General features: G+C 36.8%; 2 protein-coding genes across 5 annotated transcripts in view; one reads left to right on the plus strand and one right to left on the minus strand.

Moving 5' to 3' along the window:
* The first annotated feature begins 463 nt into the window (after positions 1–463).
* Positions 464–17,197, plus strand: LOC110162164 (tyrosine-protein kinase STYK1-like). The gene is made up of 10 exons (XM_020927022.2): positions 464–658; positions 7,366–7,412; positions 10,479–10,988; positions 12,011–12,250; positions 12,707–12,888; positions 13,127–13,201; positions 13,311–13,531; positions 14,073–14,113; positions 14,200–14,296; positions 14,927–17,197. The coding sequence occupies exons 2-10, from the start codon at positions 7,367–7,369 to the stop codon at positions 15,120–15,122; spliced, it is 1,608 nt and encodes a 535-aa protein (XP_020782681.2). The 5' UTR covers positions 464–658; position 7,366; the 3' UTR covers positions 15,123–17,197.
* Positions 17,198–17,618: 421 nt separating this feature from the next.
* Positions 17,619–25,874, minus strand: part of LOC110162171 (polyhomeotic-like protein 1) — a 32,484-nt gene continuing 24,228 nt past the window's right edge. For all 4 annotated transcript variants that reach the window (XM_055156909.1, XM_055156908.1, XM_055156910.1 and 1 more), the window contains exons 15-16: positions 24,639–24,888; positions 17,619–23,241 (exon numbers count right to left, since the gene is read on the minus strand). In XM_055156909.1, coding sequence (XP_055012884.1) covers positions 23,090–23,241; positions 24,639–24,888 — 402 coding nt within the window. In that variant the 3' untranslated portion in view covers positions 17,619–23,089. The remainder of the gene's footprint in view (positions 23,242–24,638; positions 24,889–25,874) is intronic.

Genomic DNA, 25,874 nt, shown 5'->3' on the forward strand with positions numbered 1-25,874 from the left:
TTACTCAGTGCACCTTTGATTAATTTAAACTACCTTTTTAATTTAATTTCAGATTTTAGATAGTTTTGATAGTTTCAATTATAAATTATATTATTATTGTGTTTTAATTTTGTATTTCTCCAAAACAATAACTGCGATATAATCCATATATTGATACACCTCATAGGATATATTGTGATTTCCCAGGTAAAAAACACATGGCAATACTGAAGAAAGGGATAGAAAGAAGATGTATTTTTGATAACCCATGTTTTCTGTACCACGTTTTATACAAAAGATCAAACTAAATAATAATACTAGTTGTTATGTAAAAAGAATCTGTAAAAATCGACACATCTCTTCCTCACACTGTTGGAGCCTAATGAGCGTTGGTGATGCTTATGCAGGTGTAAACGCTGACAATGGAAACTCCAGTGCTGTGGGTGTGGCAAAACCAGAGACGTGACATAAAACAAAAGAGGAACAGCTCCACACAACTACAGTATGGTGCTTGTGAAATGCATGTGCAAAGGATAATGTAGAGAAAAAGAAAAAGGGCTGAGACCATGAGAGCTTGGACGGAGGAGTTACATTTTGTTGACAGTTTTGGGCTTTGTGAAAAGGAATTACATGTTTTGGACAGACAGAAGTGGGGCAACTGAACAGACAGCAGTATAAGGTAAGATTCATGTTTAGAAGCTTTGTTGAAATTGTACTTTGAGTAACTTTGTTGGTTAGTTTTCATTAACCATATCTATAAATTTTTTATTAATATGTACGCAGAAAATATTACATACAAGCATTTCAGATAGATATAAAGATGGGCATTTAAAATCATAATAACACTAATAGTAAATATGTGAATAATGCAATTTTAGTAGGGTTTTATTTTTTTTTAAGTTTTTGTATGTTTTGTTAGTGAACCTTTTCCTTTTTTTGCTTTCAATTTACAGAACCAATAATTTAACCTTTTTTTGCTACCACAATAATGAACTTTTCTCATTTGATTTGCACAATATTGGTTACATACAAACATTCACTTCTCAACCTGTTAAAATTTCAAATGAGTATCACTATTACAACAATGATGTCAATTAAAAAGTTAATTAAACTACCAAAATAAGCTTACAATATAACAATTACTACTAGTATATGGCTATAATATTAAAACCCAAACAAGTGTCTGCCCTCAGATTGTCAGTAAAAGCAGTTAAGCCTCATCACGTTGACAGTATCTTTGTGTATTTTGTCGGATTAACTCTTAGTCCTACTTTAAACAGGTGATGTAGGTTGTGGGCTGTCGAGTCTGTGTTTTGCCTGTAGCTTTGTGAAGCCTGGGACGTTCTTGCACTTCTCCATGTGACAGTGAAATGTGGTCAGACAGGCTTAGTGACATTTACCTAGTCAATAGGGCAGAGCGTGTGTCAGTGGTTTGGTCTTATAATGCATGCCACACTCCGCTCCGCTGTCATGCGTGGGAGTGTCTCTGCTGAGTGCGCATTGATCCAACTGTAGCATGTTCTTTTAAAATATTATTCATAGCTTTGTTGTATCTTTTTGGCTGCAAGTTAAAATACAAACACTTGTCAAGATCCCATATTAAGCAATCTATGTTTTCTGGTCATTGCCTCATCAAAATCATACTAGGTGTTGTGTATGTTCATTCACACATTTTAAACACACAAATCCTGTATATTTTGTAGGTTGAGTACTTCTCTCAAACAGAAAACACTCCACTATGCTCCACTGTATTTTTAAACTCCATACCCTTTCACTAGAATCATATGGATAATTTGGCCCTGGAATTGCCATTCTCTACTGAACTGAAGTAAAAAGGTAGCCATTAACTTGAGAACTACAACTACATGACATCACAAGGTGAAACAGAGCATTTTGAGCTTTGGAGATGTAAACAGACTAATAATAAAGGGTTACAAATGTGTGTATGAAACAAAACACAACTCCAGGTCTGTTTTTGAAGAGGGAACAACATTATAACATGCATTATTATAACAATTCCAAAAAAGGTATTCTGTGAACTGAGCAAACGTTTTAGAGTGAATACGTTTTACCACTAAAACCAAATGGCTTCTCCAGTTCTGATTAAAAGCTACAGAGCTACTGCCTTATTGCTGTGTTTCAAATGACATCACTGCTTTCTGTAGGTCAATATTAATGAATATAGATGGGAGACAGCTAAAATTAAAATTGTTAGAATGCAAAATTATGTTATGATACAGTGAGCTCTTGAGTTTAGTCAGTAAATGAAAATACCAGGTTCAACAACTGTGAATTTACCTTTTGAATATTTCATGGTAAAGCATAATGTAATCAATAGGGAAATCTGGCTCATGCGCCCATCAGGGAGCAGTGGTGTAGTGGGGATTTTTTAAGTGGGGATATGCGATTTTGTGACATTATCGTTGTGATGAATCCCACCTGCTTGTTCCGACACTCAGTCCAGGTTCAGTTCTGGTTTAGTCCAGGTTCAGTTCTGGTTTAGTCCAGGTTCAGTTCTGGTTTAGTCCTGGTTCAGACCTGTTTAGTCCTGGTTTAGTCCTGGTTCAATCCTGGTTTAGTTCTGCTGGTTCACTTCTGGTTTAGTCCTGTTTTAGTCCTGTTTTAGTTCTGGTTTAGTCCTGGTTTAGTTCTCTGCTGGTTCACTTCTGGTTCACTTCTGGTTTAGTCCTGTTTTAGTCCTGTTTTAGTCCTTGTTCAGTCCTGGTTTAGTCCTTGTTCAGTCCTGGTTTAGTCCTGTTTTAATCCTGGTTCAGTCCTGGTTAATCCTGTTTTAGTCCTGGTTCAGTCTCGGTTTGGTCCAGCTGGTTCAGTCTTGGCTTAGTCTTGGTCCCCACATGTCTCAGGTCACTGTAGAACAGTAGTGGAGATATCATGAGCCTATGCAGGTTGTTTTCATCATTGCCAATAGCTGCAGGCTGATTTATATTTGTTAGTTTTTTATATCTCACGTCGGGAGAAATGGATGGCCCCCTGCGTACCATGCCCACTACACCCCAGTCTAGGAGTATGATATCATCACATTCTTGAATCTGAAAACCATCGATATCTGGAAGGAAGAAGCAATTTATATAATCTTCAAAATGATTCCCACCCAACTATTTTGACAGCAAGATATTCATATTATTCACATATTTTAAACAGACTAAGTCATATATAATTAGTGCTGTCATGCGATTAAAAAAATTGAGAGATTAATTAATTATGATCTGTAATTAATTAATCTAATTAATCTCATTTTAATCTCACCTAAAAATTGCTGAGAAAAGCCTTCAATTTGAGGTATTTTCATTTAAATTCATTATTACATTATTGTGGCAGATCAAAAGACTGATATAGATTTAAAAAAAGTGACTTTATAAAGTCATTTATTGTTTAACAAATCTCTCCAATTTGGCTGTTGAGCCCAAGTCTCCATGAATAAGAAAAGTAAAGTGTTGTAAAGTAGCAAAGATGAGGAAATCTGAACATAATAACCTTTGTCTACTTAAAGACAATAAAAAGTCCAGTCTTTCCATAATCATATTAAAAAATATTATTGATAGAGAAATGCTTTATATATGAGATCACTGGTTTTAGTCCTGGTTTAGACCTGGTTTAGACCTGCTTTAGTCCTACTTTAGTCCTAGTTTAGTCCTGGAATGGATTAATCCTGGTTTTAGTCCTGGTGTTAGTTCTGGTTTAGTCCTGGTTTAGTCCTGGTTTAGACCTGGTTTTAGTTCTGGTTTTAGTTCTGGTTTAGTCCTGGTTTAGTCCTGGTTTAGTCCTGGACTGGATTAGTCCTGGTTTTAGTCTTGGTGTTAGTTCTGGTTTAAAGGCGCACAGGAGGAAGCGCGGTTTACTCAGCGTACGCGAGAAAACACAATCCACACGCGGCTCATGGAGGAGACAGCGATGTCCGCGCAGTGTCTATGGAAGGAAACGTGGTCCGCGCGTTCTCAGGTTAATGACGATGATGAAGGTGTGTGTTTGTGTGTGTGTGTGTTTGTGTTGTTTGTGTGTTTGTGTTTGTGTGTGTTTGTGTGCGTGTCCCCTCATGTGGCAGGTCACTATAGGACAGTAGTGCAGACATCATGAGCCTATGCAGGTTGTTTTCAGGCGATTTTATATTTGTTATTTTCTTTTATATTTCACGTTGGGAGAAGAATTTCCAAGACACGAATGCGTTTTTACCTGTGCACTGCTGACTCTGTTCTACTGGCTCTTCAACCTCGTCCATTGTGCGACTGACGCCGCCAACGTTAACATGACGTTGACATCGCTCTTACTGCGCGTGTTTTGTGTGGGTTTTCGGCAATGAGTGGAATTACCGAAATAAAAAAATGTATAAATGTGTTTTGTGTGTGTGTGTGTGTGTACACATAAAAACAGGTTTTATAATAAAGAAACTCACATACAGAAACACTAAAGTTAGAGATTAAAAATGAGATTAACGCGATTAAAAAACATAACGCGCTAAATATGACTGTAATTAATTAATCGCAATTAACGCGATAATTTGACACCCCTATATATAATACAAAATATTTCCCATTGGATGTATTACACAACCACGACAAAAGTTTGTAGCAGTCAAATATTCATATATGTTCACCTCAAGTTGCAGAGCGATGAAAAACTAGCACCGTTGCTATCACATACTGTAAATGGACATTGCTAACCCACTATCCTGGAGGTGGCTCCAAATCTTTCTGGCTCCAAGTGACTTGACATTACATTACATCTCTTTGTAACTGCTGCAATGAGCCTCGTCATTTTGGTCTTAAAATGTTCGTATTAATCTGCTCTACATGATGCCTTTACATAATTATGGAACCGGCTCCAAATTCTCCCCTATAACAGAGCTTCATTCGACATGAACCGAACGCTACGGCTGACATCCCACGCCCTTGGTCCACTTTTCCTCTTTATAAAGTTTATACCAAAACAAAATGTCTCAAGTGAGTTCTGTTGTGTAGCCCTCAGCGTTAAACCTCAACAAACACGTTCGGAGAAGCATGTGATTTTTGTTTTTGTTCATATTTCAGGGTTTGCAATACTTCTCAGAAAAATACCAAGTTAATTATTTTCAAAGACATCACCATGAGACAGCAGTTTCCCAGTGTGTTTATGCAGGCTGTCATTTTGCTGGCAGCATAATACATTAAACATTACAGTGAGTCAGGGGCCATCATGTGTTGATGTAGTCATGCTTTACAAATGTCAACTTGCCACTTGACAAACACTTAAGATGACAGAGAGAGAGGAGATAAGATTTACAAGATTTGAATCGGCTATTCACAGGTTTTTGGACATGGAACGGATTCTTACGAGAAACAAAATCATACTAATTCAATGCCATAGTAAAAAACTGAAAGTAACCTGTAACAGCAGTGCAATGGTGGAAAGAGTACTGCAAAATTGTACTCAAGTAAAAGTAAAGTTAAATGGCAATGTGTGTTGGTTCAGAAAGGAGCAGATACAGTGGTGAGAGAGCTACGGATTGGGATGAGTGGGACAAAATGTAACTAAATACAATTACATGGTTACACTTATACTCAATTACAAGTACAGGTTTAAAAATATACAATTACCTCCCAAAAAGCTACTCAATTACAGTAACATCACAGTTTGTCGTGAGTTGCTTTCCACTGCTGAACATAAAAATATGAGCAGTAAGGGTGTGAAAATGTATACTTTATGTGAGCATGCAGTATTAATATTGCTTTTGATAGTACTGATAACTATGCGAAGCTGAATGATTTTCAATTAATCAAACAGAGACAACTTACATAAACATAAAAACTTTTACTTTGTGTTTATATTATATTCAGAATCGATTTCCTATGCCATAGAAAGTGCTGTGTGTGCTGCTGTGACTACATTTGTTAAACAAATCAAATACTGAGGACTCCAATTCAGAAGCCTCAATGTGATATATATTTTTGTTATAATTATGTCAATAGGTCAGCCATGGTGATCAGGAGCATTTGAGTTATAAATGGAAGTGTAATTAAGTGTTCTAGTTTTTATTACTGGCTATTGTAACTCACCACAAAAGCTGTTATAAAGTGAAGCTCAATACAGCAGGAAAACAACACATGACTCTGACTCAGAATCTGCAAGCAGGTTGAACATGATTCCAGTTTATTTTACATCTAATAATTATAAGTAATTAACTAGCAACAAAACAACAGTAATTCTAAAGTAACGGCTCAATGGTCCAGGGAATCAGTCATTCGAAACTGATGACCCAGAATCTACAAGGAAATACAACTTCATTTCAAATTAGGTGTTGCCATTTAAATGGTTCAGTCTGTGTTGGGTATTTTAAATGACGATGATGATCTGTAAGTGCATAAGAACGTATGTTTGAGGAATAAAATAAAATGTTAAAATGTAAAAAAAAAAGTTAAAAGGCTCTAAATCAGGGGTGCCAATCATACGGCCCGGGGGCCAGATCTGGCCCTCAGCTGATTTCTTACTAAAATATTTTAATTATATTTTCTATTAAAATATTGGTAATTTTCTGTGCTGCTTAGCATAGCATCGCATAGTCTCCAGCGCCTCTGTGCGTGGCCGGCTCCCACCAGAGCAGCACAAATGAAGACTTGGCTCTTTACAAACACTCTTAAAAGACGATTGTTTTGACTGTTGACCGTGACACCCTCATCAGCAAAATGTCAAAAATGAGAAAAGTGGACATCGAGTGCAGGATTTTCCAAGAAAAATGGACTTAATCCTATTTTCATACAAGTTAATGTTAAAACATTGTGTTGAAATTGCATTTTTTTTCAGGTTGGTATTTTGTAAAAATAGTTCATTAATTAAAAAAGATTTCTGTAATAGATTTCTGTTTCTTTGCCCAAATATTTGAACTTATTGCTATTTTTGGGGTATATATGTCATGAGTTTTCTGATCCGGCCCCTTTGGGATCAAAGTAGGTTGGATACGGCCCCAGGACCAAAATGAGTTTGACACCCCTGCTCTAAATGCTCTAATAATACTTAAGTTCATAATTTGTGTACATGTTTGTATGTCTAGCATAAAGCAAATCTTGTACAAAAACTTTGAAGACATACTTTGGGTCCAGGGTACAAAAAACTGGAATGGGTGCATTTTGTAAATGCTTAGATGTTTTCTAAGAAGTTTTCATTGCTGTTTGTTTATAGTTTGTTTTATTTTCTCAGGGTTACACATTGTGAAGCCCTACTGTTTATGATTGTGGGCTATACAAAAATATATGTAATTATCTTTATGGTAGATCGGAGATAGTATTTTATGTAATATCAGAGATAGGTTTAAAGGCTTTGGGCCGTGCTGAGCAGAGGTAATGCTGAGCTCTGGTTTAACTGTGTGACTTATGTTGATCTGCTCTTCATTTACAGCATGTCATCCAACACCACTGAGTGCGCCACCGACGACCAACTCTGCAGTAAGAGCCCCCATTCTGTTCTCTACAACAAGAGTCTAGAAATAAGAACACTTCTAACTATGAAGCAATCAAATATATCTAAATCACTGATGATACTACAGACAAACTAAAGGTGTTTAAAGGGCCCATATACAGTACGCCATGTTGTGATCTATGTTATAATGCCGTTTCCTCATCACAAACAGACCTAGAGTTGTGTTTTGTTTCATTCACACATGTTTAATACACAAATCCTGCACATTTATGTTGAGTTCTTTCCTCAAACAGAAAACATTCTGTTGTGATGTCATGTGGTAATACAGGAAGTGCTTCACTGAGTTTTTAAAATCACTAGAATCATTTGGATCATTTCAATTGCTAAACTCTTCTGAACGTAAGGTAAAAAGTTGCTGTTAAAATGAAAAGTACAGCTTCATGACATCACAAGGTGGAACAGAGCATTTTTAGCTTTGAAGATGTCGACAGACTAATAAACTACAGGTATGCTTTTGAAGAGGTAACAACATTCTTGTATAGTTTAAAGCTTACAAGAGTCAAATTTTGCGTAATATAGGACCTTTAAGTAAAAAATATCAGTCACACCAATTTAAAGTAGAATATTCTTATGTATCAAAATAGTTGCATGTGTTTCTGAGTGAAATATACTAAAATAATGAAAAAAGAATAGTCATATAAATTGAATCTATCTAGAACAGGAGTGTCAAACTCAAATTCAATGAGGAAAGGCCGAAATTAAAAACTGGAACTAAGTCGTGGGCCAAACTAAATCTTGATTGAAATATTTAAACAACATCTGCATGTTTTCTCTTCTTTCGAGACACGTAATGTTAAACCTCTGCCTACTAAAATAAAAGTTTAATAATAGTTTTGCTTAAATACTGAATCCAGAACAAGCATCATATAAAAATAATAAAATTTTAAATAAATAACGTCTCTATAGTCTAATAATATGATCTTGCGGGCCAAATATAATTATATCGTGGGTCAAATTTGGCCCCTGGGCCTGAGTTTAACATGTCTGATCTAGAATATGAATTTGTAATCTGTCATTTCTTTTCTTAAATATACCATCTCATTTTCTTGCATTAAAATCATTTCCATGTTCAACTAGATTAGAGAGCTATTACAACTGAATAATGTTGATTTGAAGTTGCTTTTCAAGTAAATACAGTGAATAAATAGGCCTACTTTGAAATACATCTATATTAACTTTTTCTATTTACCATGTTTATAACAGTCAACCTCATGTAACTAGTCACAGTGGAGTACAGTTATACTTTGTTATTTGTGTGCAGATGCCAAGGCATGAGAAAACAGTTGGACCAAATATTAATCAACACTATTTTAGGCTTCCCAATCCCTATACTATATTTTCATAACAGAATTCAATTGTATTCGCTCTATGCAAATCTGAAGCTAAGAGGAATTTAAGCTCTAACTGTCAGAGCAGCTCAACTTCAAAATGACTTTTAAAATGAGTTATTACTTACGCTATAGAATCACCACACCTAAGAATGTGCCTCTACAGGAAAGGTTTGGCCAGTCCATTTGTTTTCTAGACATCCAATCTCTCGTGAGCTATTATGAGCAGGTGTGGGAGCCTGATTTTTCTAACATGAGTGTCCAACAGAAAGGTAAATGTGGCGTGTGTCCATGGGTTGGGTCAGAAAAGCTGCCTCACAATATCGAGGAAGTATTATAAAAACAAATGCGACTTCCTTGTTTTATCGTCATACTTGTCTTAAACTATTAACCTGCCGAAACCCATGCCTCGTATGACATGAATCACGTTATAGAATATGAAAAGAATAAAAACAATGAATAAAATTCACCTGACCGGGGGACAATCAATCATTTGGACAGATGATTCAGTGCTCCAGGTTAAAACACACACACGTCATCTACTTTTCCCTTTCACCCCTGATGTTGGCCAGTGTGAATTCTCAAGAGAAGCATAAAGGTTAAGTATTTCAAAACTGTGAAAATCGTAAAGCATCAACAGCAACAACAATAGACCCAAACTGAAGTATTTCTCATGTTGCAATAGTATAGCTCTTTGACAACTAACTTTACTCATTTTTAACTTAAGAATAACATGGCCTCAACTTTTTTTTTTTTACTGAAATTGATTCTCGTGCTCTGTAAGTCATGTTAGAATGTTGTCGTCTCCTCAAAAAACATGAATTGTTTTTTGTTTCATTCACACATGTTTGAGTAAAGCTTTATTATTAGTCTGTCTGCATGGCCAAAGCTTAAAATGCTCTGTTCCACCTTGTGATGTCATGAAGCACTAGGTAGTTTTCATGTTGTTTCAGGACTGAAATCCAATCTAAATTCTTCTAGTGAAGGTGTGTGGAGTTTAAAAACACAGCGGAGCACTTCCTGTATTACCACATGACATCACAATATGGATGAATATGTGTTTTCAGTCTGAGTGAAAAAGTCAGCCAAAATATGCAGGATTTGTGTGGTAATTGTGCATAAATGAAACGAAATACTAGCCAGGCTGATGCCACCTAGTGTCTCTGCTCAATTTCATTTCTCTCCAGCGACTAGGTCAGGAATCGGAATACACTAGATGGTTTGCAAGAACCCTGGAAGTAAGAGTCAACCAGTCAATCAGCAAAAAGCCATACATTCTGTGTTGGCAAAGATTCCAGAGATTGAGGACTGAATGTTTGGTGAATTTCATCAAGGGGAAAGACGTTATTGCCCTTCTTCCTACATGATTAGTGAAAAGCTTAATATACCAGTTAGCCCCGTTAGCAGCGCATTACATAAGTCACAACCAAATAGCCGCGATTGGTTAAATACTTTTTTTTTTTTTAAACGCCTACCGTCAAGCGAACGAATTCTAATGCTGCGAGGTCAGACGGTTTCCATGAAGTGAAACCAGCTAATGAATCAGAGTAACAAAACACAACTCCTGACATATTTTTGATGCGAAAACAACATTATAACATCAGAAAATACTGCAATATGGGCCCTTTAATCAACTTTTAACCGTCCAATCCATATACATGTCCTTAGATTTTAATTAATTTTATGTATTTTCTTGTGTTTCAGTTGTTAAAGAGCATGAGCTGGAGGTGATCATCGTCCCCGTAATCCTGCTGTTTTTATTCGTTTTTTTCCTGGTGTGTCTAGTTGTGCAGAGATATATCAATCACAAGAAAATCTCACAAAGGACTGTGATTAGCAACTATGGTAAATATCAAATAAATCAGCCACTTAACCATCAGAACCATCATAACAGCCATCACCACAACAACCACCCTAACCATCACAACAACAACAACCACCCCAACCATCACCACGACAACAACCACCCCAACCATCACCACGACAACAACCACCCCAACCATCACCACGACAACAACCACCCCAACCATCACCACGACAACAACCACCCCAACCATCACCATGACAACAACCACCTCAACCATCACCGCGTCAGCAACCATCACCCCAACCATCACCGTGACAACAAGCAAACCAACCAAAGACAACAACAGAACCGCAACAGCTCCCCGCGCAGAAGCAACAGGAATCGGAGTCATCTACAAGGCATAGACGGTGAGAAAAAGCATTTTATCTGCTACAGATTTGCTCTGTCGAAGTTTTGTTGTATTTCGTACAATGACAATAAATCTAAATCTAGTCATATCTTTGCTTAATATTTCAAAATTCAACCTTATGTAAAATTACTTGAGGCAGTGGTCTAAATTGAAAAAATAAATAAATAAATAAAATTATACTAGGGATGGGCTGATGTGGATTTTTTGAGATATCAATCGATTTGGATATCCAATACATGGCCTGCTACTGTAGCCGATACCCGATATTTGGCAACACTAGTATTTCACATTTAAAATCCAAAGCAAGGAACAAAAATAAAGAAATACTAATGCTAATAATAAATACATTTTTTTCTGGGATATAAAATAATTTCTTGTCTGTTTGTGTAAGCATATAGCCATTTAACGCTCTTCTATTTCCACTGGTACTCTTTAAAAACGACAAATCTGATGCACGGAGGAGAATCTGGGAATGACACATGGGCACAGAGAGGTACTGAATATAGATACCGGCCGATACATTATCAACAAACCTGGTCGATATTTGTCAATACCAACACTGGAACTGACAGATCACCCACCCCTAATTAATACATTTTCTTTGGCAACATATTTTCATCACAAACTGAAGAATGTTTTAAGTTTTGTTTTAAAACTTGTTTGACATGATCACGTCTTTTATTTACTGCAATTAGTGTTTGTTTTAATGTGACAAAGTTAAGTTAAACAATAGTGTTGAGTAAATGTTGGCACTGGCAGCATTCTTAATATATACTATAGTATAAATTATATTCATTTCATATATTCTAAATAAAAAACGCTTAATGTTAGAGTGAGTGTCTTCGTCCTGTTATGCTGTGAGGTTGTCTTTTCTCTTTTACTTGGTTGTTTTTTAGTATTGAATCTGTATATATTTCAAAAAGCCAGGAAATGTATCTGAACAGGACTTTATGCTTACCTTAAAATGAAACTTTTCAAATATATTAATAAGATAATTCTCCCTCTTTTTCATGTTTGCAGCCCCGCCTGGTATAAACCCTCTTGAACATGAAGAGGTGCCGATGACAGTTCAAAACTCTCCACAGACGAACGCTAAGCCTAATGTGTCTGCGGTACAGCGTAGAGCCACAGAGAGGCAGCACAGAGCCTTCAGTCAGATCACAGCGCTGCCTCAGAATTTCTTCATCAAACCAAACAACTCTGTGTCTCTGTACCGGGCACAGATGGACCAAAAAGATGTGGTCCTACGAATACTCAAAGGTGTGTTTCATTTAACGAATTACTGTATATTTTAATGGATTTGTTTAATATATTAAATAACATATCATCACTCTTTTTATTTCTACTTGATTTGTATTTGATATTACTTAAGTAATCTGATGCTTTTGTATGTTTGTCTACTACAGACCATCTATTTCAAATCATGTTTAGTGCTTGACAACTGTTTGAAAATAAGTTTCACATTTTGTATTTTAACAGTTCTACATTAGATTATATGTGCAATTTGTTACTGCACTTTTCTTAATTTTCTTTTTGCTCTGAATACGTGGATCATTTTGAATGCTTGCTTTTCATATACTTAGGTAATACTTTATTCAATAGTACACAATTTGATAGTCATTTCTGGTCAAACCTCTACTGAGTACAAGTACAAGTATAAGTAATTGAGTACAATCTTCTGACCTGTTTTGTATTGCGTTGTCTTGTGTGTGTCAGATTCGGCGTCAGAGGCAGACAAGCATCAGTTTGTGGGGTTTGCGTCGTTCCTCTCTGGTCTGGGCCCTCACCCGTTCATCCCGGCTCTGCTCGGAGTGGTGACGGTGCAGCCTCCTCTCATGATGGTCGTAGAGGAGCTACAGCACAGGGACCTGCTCAACTTCCTCTGGAAATGCAGACAGGTACATGTTAGCTTTACTTCATTCGTGTGTGAGTGTGTGTGTGTGTGTGTGTGTGTGTAAATGTGTTACTCAGTGTGTAAATATTTGAATGAGACAACAGCGACAACAGAGATGCACAGAAGCAGTATTGGTATTCATAGGATTCCAATGCATTAATGTAACAACAAAGATGACATGCCAACTCTAAAATGTTATGTACTAGTGTTTTTTTTTTTTTTTTTTTAATAAATTTCTATAGGATAATGCTGAGCCTGGGTGTGAGATAACTGAGAAAAGGATCTACACCATGGCTCGACAAGTGGCTTCTGCTCTGGTTAGTCATTTTAATAGTGAAACATTCTCATTTTGTACAGTTTTGAGACTTGAACATGCATTATAATGGAGTTTGCTGCCATACTGACATTACCCATCCCTTGTGGTAGGACTACCTCCACACTCAGCAGTATATCCATGGGAACGTGGCGGCCCGCAGTGTCCTGGTGGGGCGTGATTTGACGGTGAAGCTGTGGGGTTTGGGCTCGGCGTACCGCAGAAGTGAGAGGGGGGCCTTGGGGAGCGAGGGTGCTGTAGAGGCCATGGAGCTCCGGAAGTGGGAAGCCCCAGAAGTACTGGCCCGAAACGGCGTCACCAAGAACAGTGATGTGTGAGTGTCACTTCTGCAATACATCAAAGTGCATAGAGCAGGTTTTAATATGCATATAATTATGACTAGAATAGTGTCTGTGATAAATATTTACCATAGTTTTACATCTGTCAATAGATAGTGAGGAAAAGGTAAAAATAAAAAATTTTACATTTTCACATTACACAGAAGACACAAAATGCCATCCATATATTTATGCACATTTTTCTGACCCTCTTAGCAGTCGTTTAAGTTGAGGAATTGTCATATATTTTTATTTGTCAAATAATAATTATTGTATAAATTAGACAAGCTTTGCCCCCTTGTGTAATATGATTAGTAGTTGTTAGGTGACAGTTTGGAATTACTCGGTGAAATGTCATAATTTTCAATCAGGAGGTAAAAATACAAACAACAAAAAATGCCTAAATTGGGTAAAATTGGTCAGATGTTTACAAAATCTTAAGTGGCTAAGTGAAATGAGCAGTCTAACCTGTCTTATGTCATTTTAATTTATTCATCTGTATGAAATTTACAATATATTTTTTATTTTTCTCAACAGATGGTCTTTTGGCATTCTGCTTTATGAAATGATCACATTAGGTGGGTATCTGAAGCTATTTTGACTTTCCTGAAGTAGGCTACACCTTTTACCTCTTACAGTATTTTTTGTGATGTTTTTCTTTCAGGAGACGCGCCGTTCCCTGAACTCTTGGCCACAGAACTGCTTCAGTATCTTCAGAGAGGAAAGTTTATGAAGAAACCGGTCAACTGCTCCAACGCACTGTAAGACACACATTTAAACAACAAATATTACTTTAGTAACTTTTGAACATTACCTTTATAACTAAGCAGCCTTTAGAGTGGTAGTAGTAGCAGTAGTAGTAGTAGTAGTAGTATACTAGTAAATGACTATCAAATATCTAATGATCCAGAGCAAAATATAGCCTAGGTTTAATTCTGTCAATTGGACAAAGTTTTCTGACAGAATTCAACCTTACCTGGCTCTTACCTAGATCTTACCTGGACCTTACGTGGATCTTACCTGGATGAATGAGGCATTACAACATAGATATTTAACTTTACTTAATTTTCTTACAATCTAATAAGAAGTAAATAGGTCAATATTTCAATTTGTCTGAAAAGTCATTTTAATTCAACTAACTTCGCTAAAGTTAATTAACTACCTATTACTAACTCAAGTAGCTCTAATATAGTTCTAAGACAAAGTATTGTATTTGCAACAACAAAATTACGTATAAAAAAGATAAAACATCATAGAGGAAGAAAGTGTGAGCAAACTCAATTTAGCAAAACCATTGACAGAACTTTATGAACATCAAGCTAGCGGTTTATTAACGCTAGTCAAATCTTTTCCTAAGCAAATTATGATGCTTTTGCCTTTATTTTTTGCAGATATTCACTCATAAAATCATGCTGCCAGTGGAATCCCCAACAGCGGATCTCTGTGCCCGCGCTCATCCGTAAATTGGAATCTGAAGAGCGGACAGCGAACGGGAGCATAATCCTGCGGGTCTCCGAGGTCATGGATGTGACAAAGTACTTACGAGAGGCGGGCTACGGGGAGGCCTACAATTATGCCATGTTCTGATTGGCTTTAAAAACTGTCAATCAAGATGAAGGCAAGTTGATGTATTCCAATTGGTTTAAAGACTGTCAATCAAACTCTCTAGGCGGGATACTGTGTTCTGATTGGTTCAAAGGACTCTTCAATCAAATGCTGCCTTGAAATGACACAACTTTGGAAGGATTTTACACAAAAAACTTGAAGAAATTATTATTTTTATGAAGTGTTTGCTACTGGAACTTATGTATTTTGTATTCTAAATTAATATATGTTTTGTAAATAATAATATCCCAATTTAATGCACTTTATGAGGAAAACAAGTGAGTGTGCAGTGTACAATATTACAATAAGATTTTATTATCTACTCAGGGACTGACATTAACAACATGAACCAACCTCAAAAATTTTGATAATTTTAAGTTTGCTCTGGGTGTATTAAAATTCCATAATAAACCATAAATTCTCCACTTTGGTCTATTGGATTGCATAGGTGCTTACCGTTAATTTTGTAGAAACTATGGACTGCACAATTCATTTTCATTTGAATAATAAAATCTCATTCAAGTATTAATGTTTTTTTATTATTATATATGTAATTCTCATTATTCTGCAATTGGCAACAAGGTTTAATTTGGGTTAGAAATCACTGTTGTTAGATCCCTGGTCTGTGTAGCCTATATAGTCGATAAATAGACTACACAGACCAATTTTTTTTGGCTCTCAGGTGTTCTGCTAAATTAGCCCAAATGACTTTAGTCAGTACTTTTTACTGCAAATTCAGGTATTGATATTACTATATTATTTTATTGCATACAGACCTTAACAAGCGCAATCAGAGATAGCAACCTGGTCCCCCATGAGGCATCGGTGGGGCCAGTTTATCACCATGGAAGCCATTACATGATGGTTATATCCACAATGCAATGTGTCTAGCTGTACAGTGCCCATTTCTGTGATATTGGTCACATATGAGAATGTCTGTGTTTACTAGCGTGTAACGATATATGTGATGTTATGTTATGTTAGTTGTGTGACTGTAGATCAGTGTGTTGTGTATCACCAGAAAAAGAAGAAATAGAAATTATTTTCTTTCCAATTAGAATTTTAATGGCATACACTGAAAGAGAAGGGAACTGTTATAATTAGTGATTATCTCAAAAACTATTCATATTTTACTATACAAATGCACAGAATTATAAATATATAATAATTTATCTGAGATTTTGAGATACTCCCGTTGTCTAACTCGATCCTTCGTGGAGTTATGACCAAAGATGCATATTTGACCTTGGTTACCTTGACCTTCAAATGACCTTGACCGGTTTCAACCTGTAACATCCAGTGTACTCTGGTTACGTGTGTGTCAACTTATGTGATGATTGGGTGAATATTTTAGCTTGCAGATGGTTCAGAAATTGTCGAAATTGCCTATCCTTTACAATGGCGTGACCTTTCAATTGACCCATGTGACCTCAAATGACCTCGAATAGTCACCAAACTTTTTTGCGGCATCGAGCACGAGGGCTGGACCCACGTACCAAATTTCGGTCCATAAAAGCCGGAATTATCGTGGATAATATTGTGGACACAGACACACACACACACACACAGACACACACACACACACACACACACAGACACACACATAGACACACGGTGAATACAAAACCTGGTCAAACCTTCGGGGACCAGGTAATTAGGCCTGGAGTTAGTGTTCCTGATGCTAATTCTTTGTAAAGGTATCTACCTCACAGTCTTGCTATATTGAGTGTAAGAGAATTTAAGTAATTTATCTTCCATGTACATCTCAGTTTAACATTGACACACCAAAGCTATATTTACACCAGGATCTTCCCTTGGCATACCATTGTCATACCACTATCTAAACTGTGGCATATTTCTGTCTAACAAGTGTCTACTGGCCTTCACAGTCTCACCACTTACTTTATAAACCTCCTCCTCCGGAAGCATAGTGAAGGGGCTTGAACACGCAAAGATCACACTATGTTCTCTTTTGAAATCATACTATGTTGACTTTTCACGTCACCCCAGGCCCATATTATTGATGGTAAATAAACTTCTCCTAATTAAGACATTCAGTTGGTCTCCAGCTTTTTACTTTCACCCTTTCTTGGACAAGCTGAAATCTTGAGCACCAGTCAACACCAGAAACAAATATGTTTCAATATGTGGCCCTCAGTGAAAAAGACTGGACACCCCTGCTCTATGTAGAAATCCTTTTAACATAACATAGCTTGAAGACAGAAGTATATAGTCTATAATCGTATCAAGGACTGCAGATGGAAACTAACAAAAACTAAAATTATGATATAATTATGCGCCAACACAGTAAATGTGGCTAGTTAAAATCCTACTTGGCTAGTAACTTTCAAAAATTTAAGAATAAAAGGAAATGTCAAGCGATGAAACTACTGACAAACAGCTGATGGACTGTAAAGTAGTGTCATGTTTTGGTGATGTACAAAAGTTAACCTCTCATTGCATTGTTGTAAAAAGAAAAACACACAAATTTAAAACAGTTGCTTGATTATTTATTTGCAAGATTTCGCTGTTAACCCCTTCCCAAAACAGTCCCTACAATATTGTACAGTTTCTGATTATCTCAAAAATGTTAAATAGTTTCCAAATTCAACTGAAATTGTGAATATTTGAAAACATCTGTTGCATTTCAGATTTGGCCTGGATGTAATGAGTTAAAAATTGTAATACATTGAAATCTTAAATTGGCTTCAAAATATAAATACACAACTACCAAAGATTATTGTTTTTGAAAATACTGCCACATTCACTAACATTATAATCATGTATCTAAGTAAATAGTTTTTAATGCTATGGAGAGCTAAGAGGAAGACAGAAGAGGAGAGGCTTCTTATGAATGTACAGCTACTATTTAGTGAATGCGAAAAGGCAACAGTTTGGAAAAAGTAAAAAAGTTAGCGTTACTAATATAAAAAGATATGATATGAAAAGCATTTTAAAAACACAATCTTTTTTCTAGACCTATTTGAAACTCGAAAGGCCACAAAAATCACAGAAATAGAAGAACATGAGAAAATGTCTACAGCTTTAAAACAAGGCAGTCCAGCAACAAAATGTGCATTTAAATACAAAAGGCAAATATTACACTTATTACAGTTTAGTTTAATGACAACGCTTTCACACTTCCATTCATACAGCGAGGATGTCTATGAGGTGTGTCCACAAAGCAGTAAAAGTACGAAGTAGTGACAGTGAAGATTTTTGTTTTATATCTAGTTTTTAAAAGTATGTATCATTCCTTGTGTTTTTGGACATTACACTATTCAATCAGATTTCAATTTTCTTGAATAAAAAGACAGTACCGTATGTGCATATATAGGTATACAGGTTTCTGAGTTTTTCTTACTTTTCTTACTTACTTTTTACCTTTTCTTACTTGGTTTGGTGAAATAGTGTCTGTGGTAAATACCGTATTTTTTGGACTATAAGTCGCACTTTTTTTCATGGTTTGGGTGTTTCCTGCGACTTATACTCCGGTGCGACTTATATATTAAAATTTTCACACTGACGGCCGCAAGAAGGCGCTCTAGGCTCGTCTGTCAGAATCTAGTACTACTTTTACTCCTGTACCACTGTCACTTCGCACTCTACTGCACATGTCTCCTGTATAAAAAGTCACTGTCTCGCTGCAAATTGTGAAATATGCAGCTGAAAATGGTAAGTGAGCAGCAGAAAAAAAGTTTGGAGTGAGTGAGAAACTTGTGACTGACTGGCGGAAAGCAGGGATGGAGAACACAACTTTACAGCAACCGGGCGGGTGCACCATGCAACTTTCCTGGATGTCACTGGATGAATCGACAAAGCCTGAACTTCAATGACAGTCGAAACCATCCTGTTCCTGGTCTCAAAATAGATTTCCCCAAAAAGTGCGACTTATAGCCCTGTGCAACTTATATATGTTTTTTTCTTCTTCATTGAGTATTTTTTGGCTGGTGCGACTTATACTCCGGAGCGACTTATAGTCCAGAAAATATGGTATGTATCACAGGTTTCCAAAAAATATGGAATTACCTATGTATGTCCTCATGCAACCATGAAATAAAATTATAATCTTCTCATAAATGACAAAACTAGAGAAAATCAGCCTTACTAGACAGATTTTTTGTAAAATTTTAAATATAATTACATTAACTCTGTTTTAGTGAGATGAGTAGTCTAACCTGTCGTATGCACTTCCAACTATTTTTAACATTTTATCCGGTAATTTCACAGATATAACATTAGAAATATGAGAACTGCAGGAACTTCAGTTGTATTATAGTGTGCAGAAACTTCTCTAGTCTGACCTCGCAGCATTAGGATTCGTTCGCTCAACGGTAGGTGGCTACTTTTTTATTTAACCAATCGCTGCTATTTGGTCATGACGTATGTAATGCGTCTCTAACAGGGATAACTGATATATTAAGCTTTTCCCAAATCCCGTAGGAAGAAGGACAGTATCCTCTCTCCCCTTGATAAAATTCACCAAATATTCTCTTTGTTCTGGCTTTAAATCCTCGATCTCGGGAATCATTGACAACACAGAATATATGGCTCTTCGATGTTTGGCTGGTGCCCGAACTTGCACTTCTGGGGTTTTTGTGAACCATCTAATGTATTCCGATTCCTGACCTATTCGCTGGAGAGAAATTAAATTACTAGTAAATTCATTATTTTAGTTTGTAGCTCAGTAGTTACTGGTTCTCGACTTTGACTGATACGTAAGTGGGTCATATTAACGTCATTTATATCTAATAGCACTACGAAAGTCAAATATTTTTACTTACACTAATACTTTTTAAGTGTAATGTCCATTTATTCACCACAAGAGGAAAGTCCAGACTCTAAGATACAAGATGCAAGCCTACAAATGATTATATTTAGTGTTTAAATATCTGTCATTACTTTATGGACACGCCTCATAGTCCCCTCATAGGTCCACATAATGCTGCCAGATACGACATTTAAAAGGCAGCTAAACGTATTTTCAAATAAGTATAATTCCCTTCCTCTAACTACTATTAGCATTTTTACTCACTTCATCAAATCAAACTGAACAGACACAAGCAGCCATTTCAACATGATTACATAAATACAATTCAAACAAACGTAATGCAAACTTATTGAAATGCGTATCGGAAAATGATAATGTCTTTAGTATTCGTTTCACCCTCTTTACTCTCTGGGCTGGATTGTTTCTGGGTGGCGTTTCAGAAGCCGTTACCCTGTTCTCCCCCTGTACCCTGTTAATGTAGGCAAAATTAAATAGGACATTCCCAAATCAAAAGTGCAAACTAAACGCTAGTGGAGTGCTGTTTCAAATGCTTCAGGACGGGCATTTGTGTGAGGAAATAAAGGCAGGAGAAGATACGTTTGGACAATGTTTAAAATAACTTATTCCAAGATAAATTAAAATAGATTAGGTTCTGAAGTTGAAAAGAAAGGTTAAATATTTTGTAAATGTTCGGCAGTTGGCAAAAGTGAACTCCCAGTACACAAGATAAAACCAAAGTACTGCATGTATTCCTTTGATTGGGCCTTGTTTACAGTAGAGCACCTGTCTGTACGAGTTCATGTTTAGAAAATCCTTTGTTTGCTAACGGGTATATTAAGCTTTTCCCAAATCCCGTAGGAAGAAGGGCAATAACATCTTTCTCTTCGATAAAATACACAGAACATTCTCTTGGCTCTGGCTTTAAATCCTCGATCTCTGGAATCGTTGACACAGAATGTATGGCTCTTCGCTGATTGGCTGGTGCCTGAACTTGCACTCCTGAGGTTTTTGCAAACTGTCTAGTGTATTTTGGTCCCTGACCTAGTCGCTGGAGAGAAATGAAATTGAGCGGAAGCACTAGTTGGCGCCAGAAACTACCAAATTCTAGCCAACATGTACAACTCCGCCCAGACTGTAATAACATAGTTTGCCAATTTTATAGCAAAACAAACACAACTTATTTGGGAAATTTAGAATTGTGTTGCCTGATGAAAAAAATGTTTTAACAATTTTTTGCAACAAATCTTATATTTTCTACAAATTGTTAAATAACAAATAGAATAAAATGGTGACTAAGGCCTCAGATCAAATACAGCAGTACACAGATTTTTCTCTTGCTTCTCCAAAACGTCAGCTGCCTTTAAAGCAGACATGTCAAACTCAGGCCCAAGAGCCAAATTTGGCCCGCGATATAATTATATTTGGCCCATGAGATCATATCACATATGTATATGTAGAGCTGCTGGCTACAGATAGACTATAGAGACATTATTTATTTCAAATTTTGTTATTATTTTATATTCTGCTTGTTCTGGATTCAATATTTAAGCAAAACTATTTTTAAACATTTATTTTAATAAGAAAGGTTTAACATTACATATCTCAAAAGAAGAGAAAACATGCAAATGGTGTTTAAATTTTTTTTTTTTTTTAGTTTGGACCACAACTTAGTCCCAGTTTTTAATTTTGGCCCTCTGTGAATTTGAGTTTGACACTCCTGTTTTAAAGCTATCCTCTGTAGGTTTATTTGTTTGTTTGTTTTTACCAGTAGATGGAAGCATCTAGCATCTAATAGTGTTACGTGAGAATACAACAGAGCCGGGTCAGCCAATAGTAGCTTTAACTAACAGCATTTACAAAATACTCACCTACGACTTCGTTAAAACCTGGCTTATAATTGACTGTGAAGCTTAAAGGTGATTTAGCTTATAAAACACGACAGCTCATGACTGGTGAAATGATGAGAACTATGTGCAAGTTAAACATTAAAATACTTCAGGGCCATTGTAATCAAACATCATAAATGAAATTAAGCTGGGGACGGATTTCCCAAAACACTGATTCTGATGCTCATTTATTTAACAGGAATAATTCTCTGTTTTTAAAATGAGTCGCGTTTTTGGTGACGTTTTAGTCTCTCAGGTCGTCAAGTAACTGCAAAATAATAAATAAATACAAATGTTGAGCTATGGAGGGGTTTCCCAAAACACTGTTGGTAAACAGGTTTAAATAACTAAATAATTTAAATCTCACCCCATCTGTGTCTCTCATATGGGCAGATTCGTTTTAATTGGTGATCATTTTGCACTGGTTGATCTCAAAATGACTTCCCTAAATGATGCCAATATTGCTAACCAGGATTAGTTCTCTTTTGACTTTTTCTGTGGACTGTGTCTCTTCAAATATGGGAGTGTGATTTTTAGTGTTGGGTATTTGAGTAAAATCAAATTATAGCTCATAAAAACAAGACATAGTAACACAAAAAACATAAATAAAAGGTCAATATTTATGACCAGGAATTCACGCACGGGCAGATGAGTTACAATTCAGTCTTTCAAGTTAATAAAGGTGCACTGTGTAATCTTTCTGCCGGAGGGTCCGTCACCTGCTTGTCTCCACGGAGATGTGCCTAGAATATTCCACCATATCGCTAACTTCTGCATTTCTGATAACTTACGAATCTCCATGGAGACGTTAAGATATTTTTGAGCAATAAATAACACCTGTAGGTTAAACAAATGCAAGACGGATTGGTTTAGCACCATACAGTGGACAATTTAAATCAAAGCATTAGAATCTCTGTGGAAAAAACAGGACCCCCTCCAAAAAAGTTACACAGTGTACCTTTAAATAACAATAAAAAAGTAAAAATTAAATAAAATCAAATAAAACAAAGAGCTGTGGATTGACTTCCCAAAACAATGGTGCTAATATCAATGATCAGGAATACTTCTTTTTGACTTTCTCCCACCTGTGTCTCTTCATATATGAGCAGATTGATGTTGTTTGGTGATAATTCAGTCTCTCAGGTACTCAGCGTTAAAAAAAAAAAAAAAAAAAAAAAGTCGAGTTGTGAAATTACTTTCCAAAACAATGGCGCCAATGCTGACGATCAGGAATACTTCTCTTGGACCTCTCCAACCTGTCTCTCCGTGTTTGGGAGTGTGGTTTGAAAGCTTCAGTCTCTCAGGTTGTTGATGTGGGCGCAAATCTTCAGCGCTGGGCCCAGTTTCATGTTCATGGTGGACATGAGGTGCTCCTCCTTCAGCAACAGCAGAGCCTGTCCATCGATCTCCTGAGAGAGGAACTGAGACGCCAGATCCTCACAACCTGCTCAAGAACAGAGAGCAATTTTAATTTAATACATATTGCATATTCTACATGAAAGTCATATTACATTGTTTTCTGATGTATGATCCAATGTTGTGTCCTCAGCAGAAACATACCTTGATTTGAGTTTTGTTTAATTAACACATGCTTAATACACACATTTAGGCTGAGTTTGTCTCACAAATTAGGCTACGTTTACACTGTAACGAATCACCGTATCGGAAATGATTTGCGTCCAGACACGTCGTTTCTGTGTCTTCTTTATCCACACAGCTTTGAGCATATTTGTTCATGTTTTACAGAAAGCGAACTTAAAACCGCATGGCTAATTTGCATAAACTAAGAGCTCAAAAAACAGCTCGCTATTGTGTGCTGATGCGGTTCAGCTTCTGTTGGACTAAAGGACACAACTCAGTGGAATATGAGTGTTCTTTCTGTGACAGAGGGGTGTTCTGCTGATGGTGAGTCTGTTCTGTGTTTCTATTGAATTGGAGATGGTTCATGTTAAACTTTTCAGAGATTATATGTCTGCAGGTCTTACGCATAGACTGTATATATGAATGGACATCTCTGGACAGCCTCTTAGCATTTTGAATTACTTTGCGGTGCACAGACCTACATCAGCGTATCAGCGTTTCCAGGCGTCCACTCTGTGCTGGATCAGATCTGTACTCAAATTAATTTGTGGGAGCTGGCGGCACCAGATCATTCCGTCTCTGGAGCTGTTTTCCATCGGATTGGTGTGAACGAACACTGCATCCTCAACGAAAATGGCTCAAATACATACTAGTGTGGACGGGGCCTAAGAATCTTGTGAGCTTTAAGCCATGTTAGAACGTTACCTCATCACAAACATACCAGGAGTTGTGTTTAGTTTCATTCTCACATGCTTGTGAAACCCTTTGCTGTTAAAGTCTATCTACATCCCTAAAGCTCAAAATGCTTTGTTCCACCTTGTGATGTCACATAGTAGAAGTTTTCAAGTTAATAGCTACCTTTAACCTTTGGTTCATAAAGATGGGGAATTCCAAGGCTGTATTTTTTTCAAATTATTCTAGTGAAGGTGTACGGAGTTTAAAAATGCAGTGGAGCACTTCCTGTAAGACCACATCACATAAGTGTGTTCTCAGTTTCAGTGAAAAACTCATCCTAAATATGCAGGGTCTGTGTGTTAAACGTGTGTGAATGAAACAAAACACAACTCCAGGTTTGTTTGTGATGAGGAAACAACATTAAAACAGATCAGAAAATAGCGTAGCATAGGCCTGTATTGAAAATAAACGACAACGCTTGGTAACTCACACGTAAGATAAGATAAACCATAAACCATAAACATGGAGGAGCGTTTCCAAAAATAAAGAAGTGTGGGTTTAGCTCTCCAGACAACAGCAGTGTACCTTGCAGTGAGGAGATGAACTGTGAGACTTCTTGGACGCTCCACTGTGCAGGGCTGGACATGGGACAACTGGGCGCAGATGGCTGATTCTGGGCAGGGGGAGGGGCCTGTGGCTGAGGGGGTGGGGCCTGCGGTGGCGGTGGCGGGGCTTGGTGACAGGATGTGGAGGAGGCGGGCGAGAGGGACATGGGGTCGTCTTCATCCTCCTCTGCGCTGGACTCCTCCTCTGAGCGACTGGACTCAGACCCACACTGGGAAAAAAAAGGAGGACGTTGTCTTATTTTTAACCATGAAAAAATGCTAAAATAAACAGATTTCTTTTGATCACCATTTTAGTTTTGCAAAGTTGTTCTGCTTAATGTCAGCTTTGGTATTTAGTAGGGAATTTGAGCTCAGATAACCAGTATTTATCTTCAATAGCTATAAAAAGAGGATTTACACTGTATATTTGCATTTGCAATCTGAGGGGGGTGCCACAAAATGCTACTTGGTCTGTGGGAAACACTGAAAATGTTCCATAATATGACTTAAATTTTTAAGTTTTTACTTTTAAGATAAAAGTATCTAGCCATGGAGTGAAGCAGGTGACTCAATCAGACAACGTCACAGGTCAGATTTGAGGAGAGGCGACCCTGCTCACAGAAAAAGAAAAATAAAAATAAAATAAAAATAACACAATTTTTGAGCAATAAAAATACCTGTAGATGTGTACCTGTAGATAAGTTTAATATCATACTGTGGAATATTCCAAGCAAAGCATGGAGACAAACAGGTGATAGATTGCCCAGCTGAGAAGTTACACAGTACACCTTAATAATAACTACACAATTTATGGACTAAAACATAAAGAGATACGTAAATATTATCTACTTGTCTGCAGGTAATTTCCATGGAAATGTTATTGCTTTGCCTAGAATGTTCCATGGTATACATTAAACATATCCATCCAGCATTTATTCATAACAAGTGTTTCTGTTGCTCAAAAAATACAACAATCACTTCTGTGAATAGGGGCGACTCTTCGCAGATCTGAATTATAATGTAATGTAGTGCTTTAATCTGGTCGTCTCCTTTGTGTGTGTTAGGTTTAATTCATACTGCGGAACGTTCTAGACAAAGCAATCACATCTCCATGGAGACAAGTAAGTGGCAGACCCTCCACCAGAAAAGTAGCGCAGTGCACCTTTAATTCATCATGAAAAAAATGTTTATTAAGAATGATTCAGATTTAGGTGTA

This window comes from Boleophthalmus pectinirostris, unplaced genomic scaffold (assembly GCF_026225935.1).
Source record: "Boleophthalmus pectinirostris isolate CB_2022bp ecotype Guang Dong unplaced genomic scaffold, ASM2622593v1 HiC_scaffold_21, whole genome shotgun sequence".
Classification (NCBI taxonomy): Eukaryota; Metazoa; Chordata; class Actinopteri; order Gobiiformes; family Gobiidae; genus Boleophthalmus; species Boleophthalmus pectinirostris.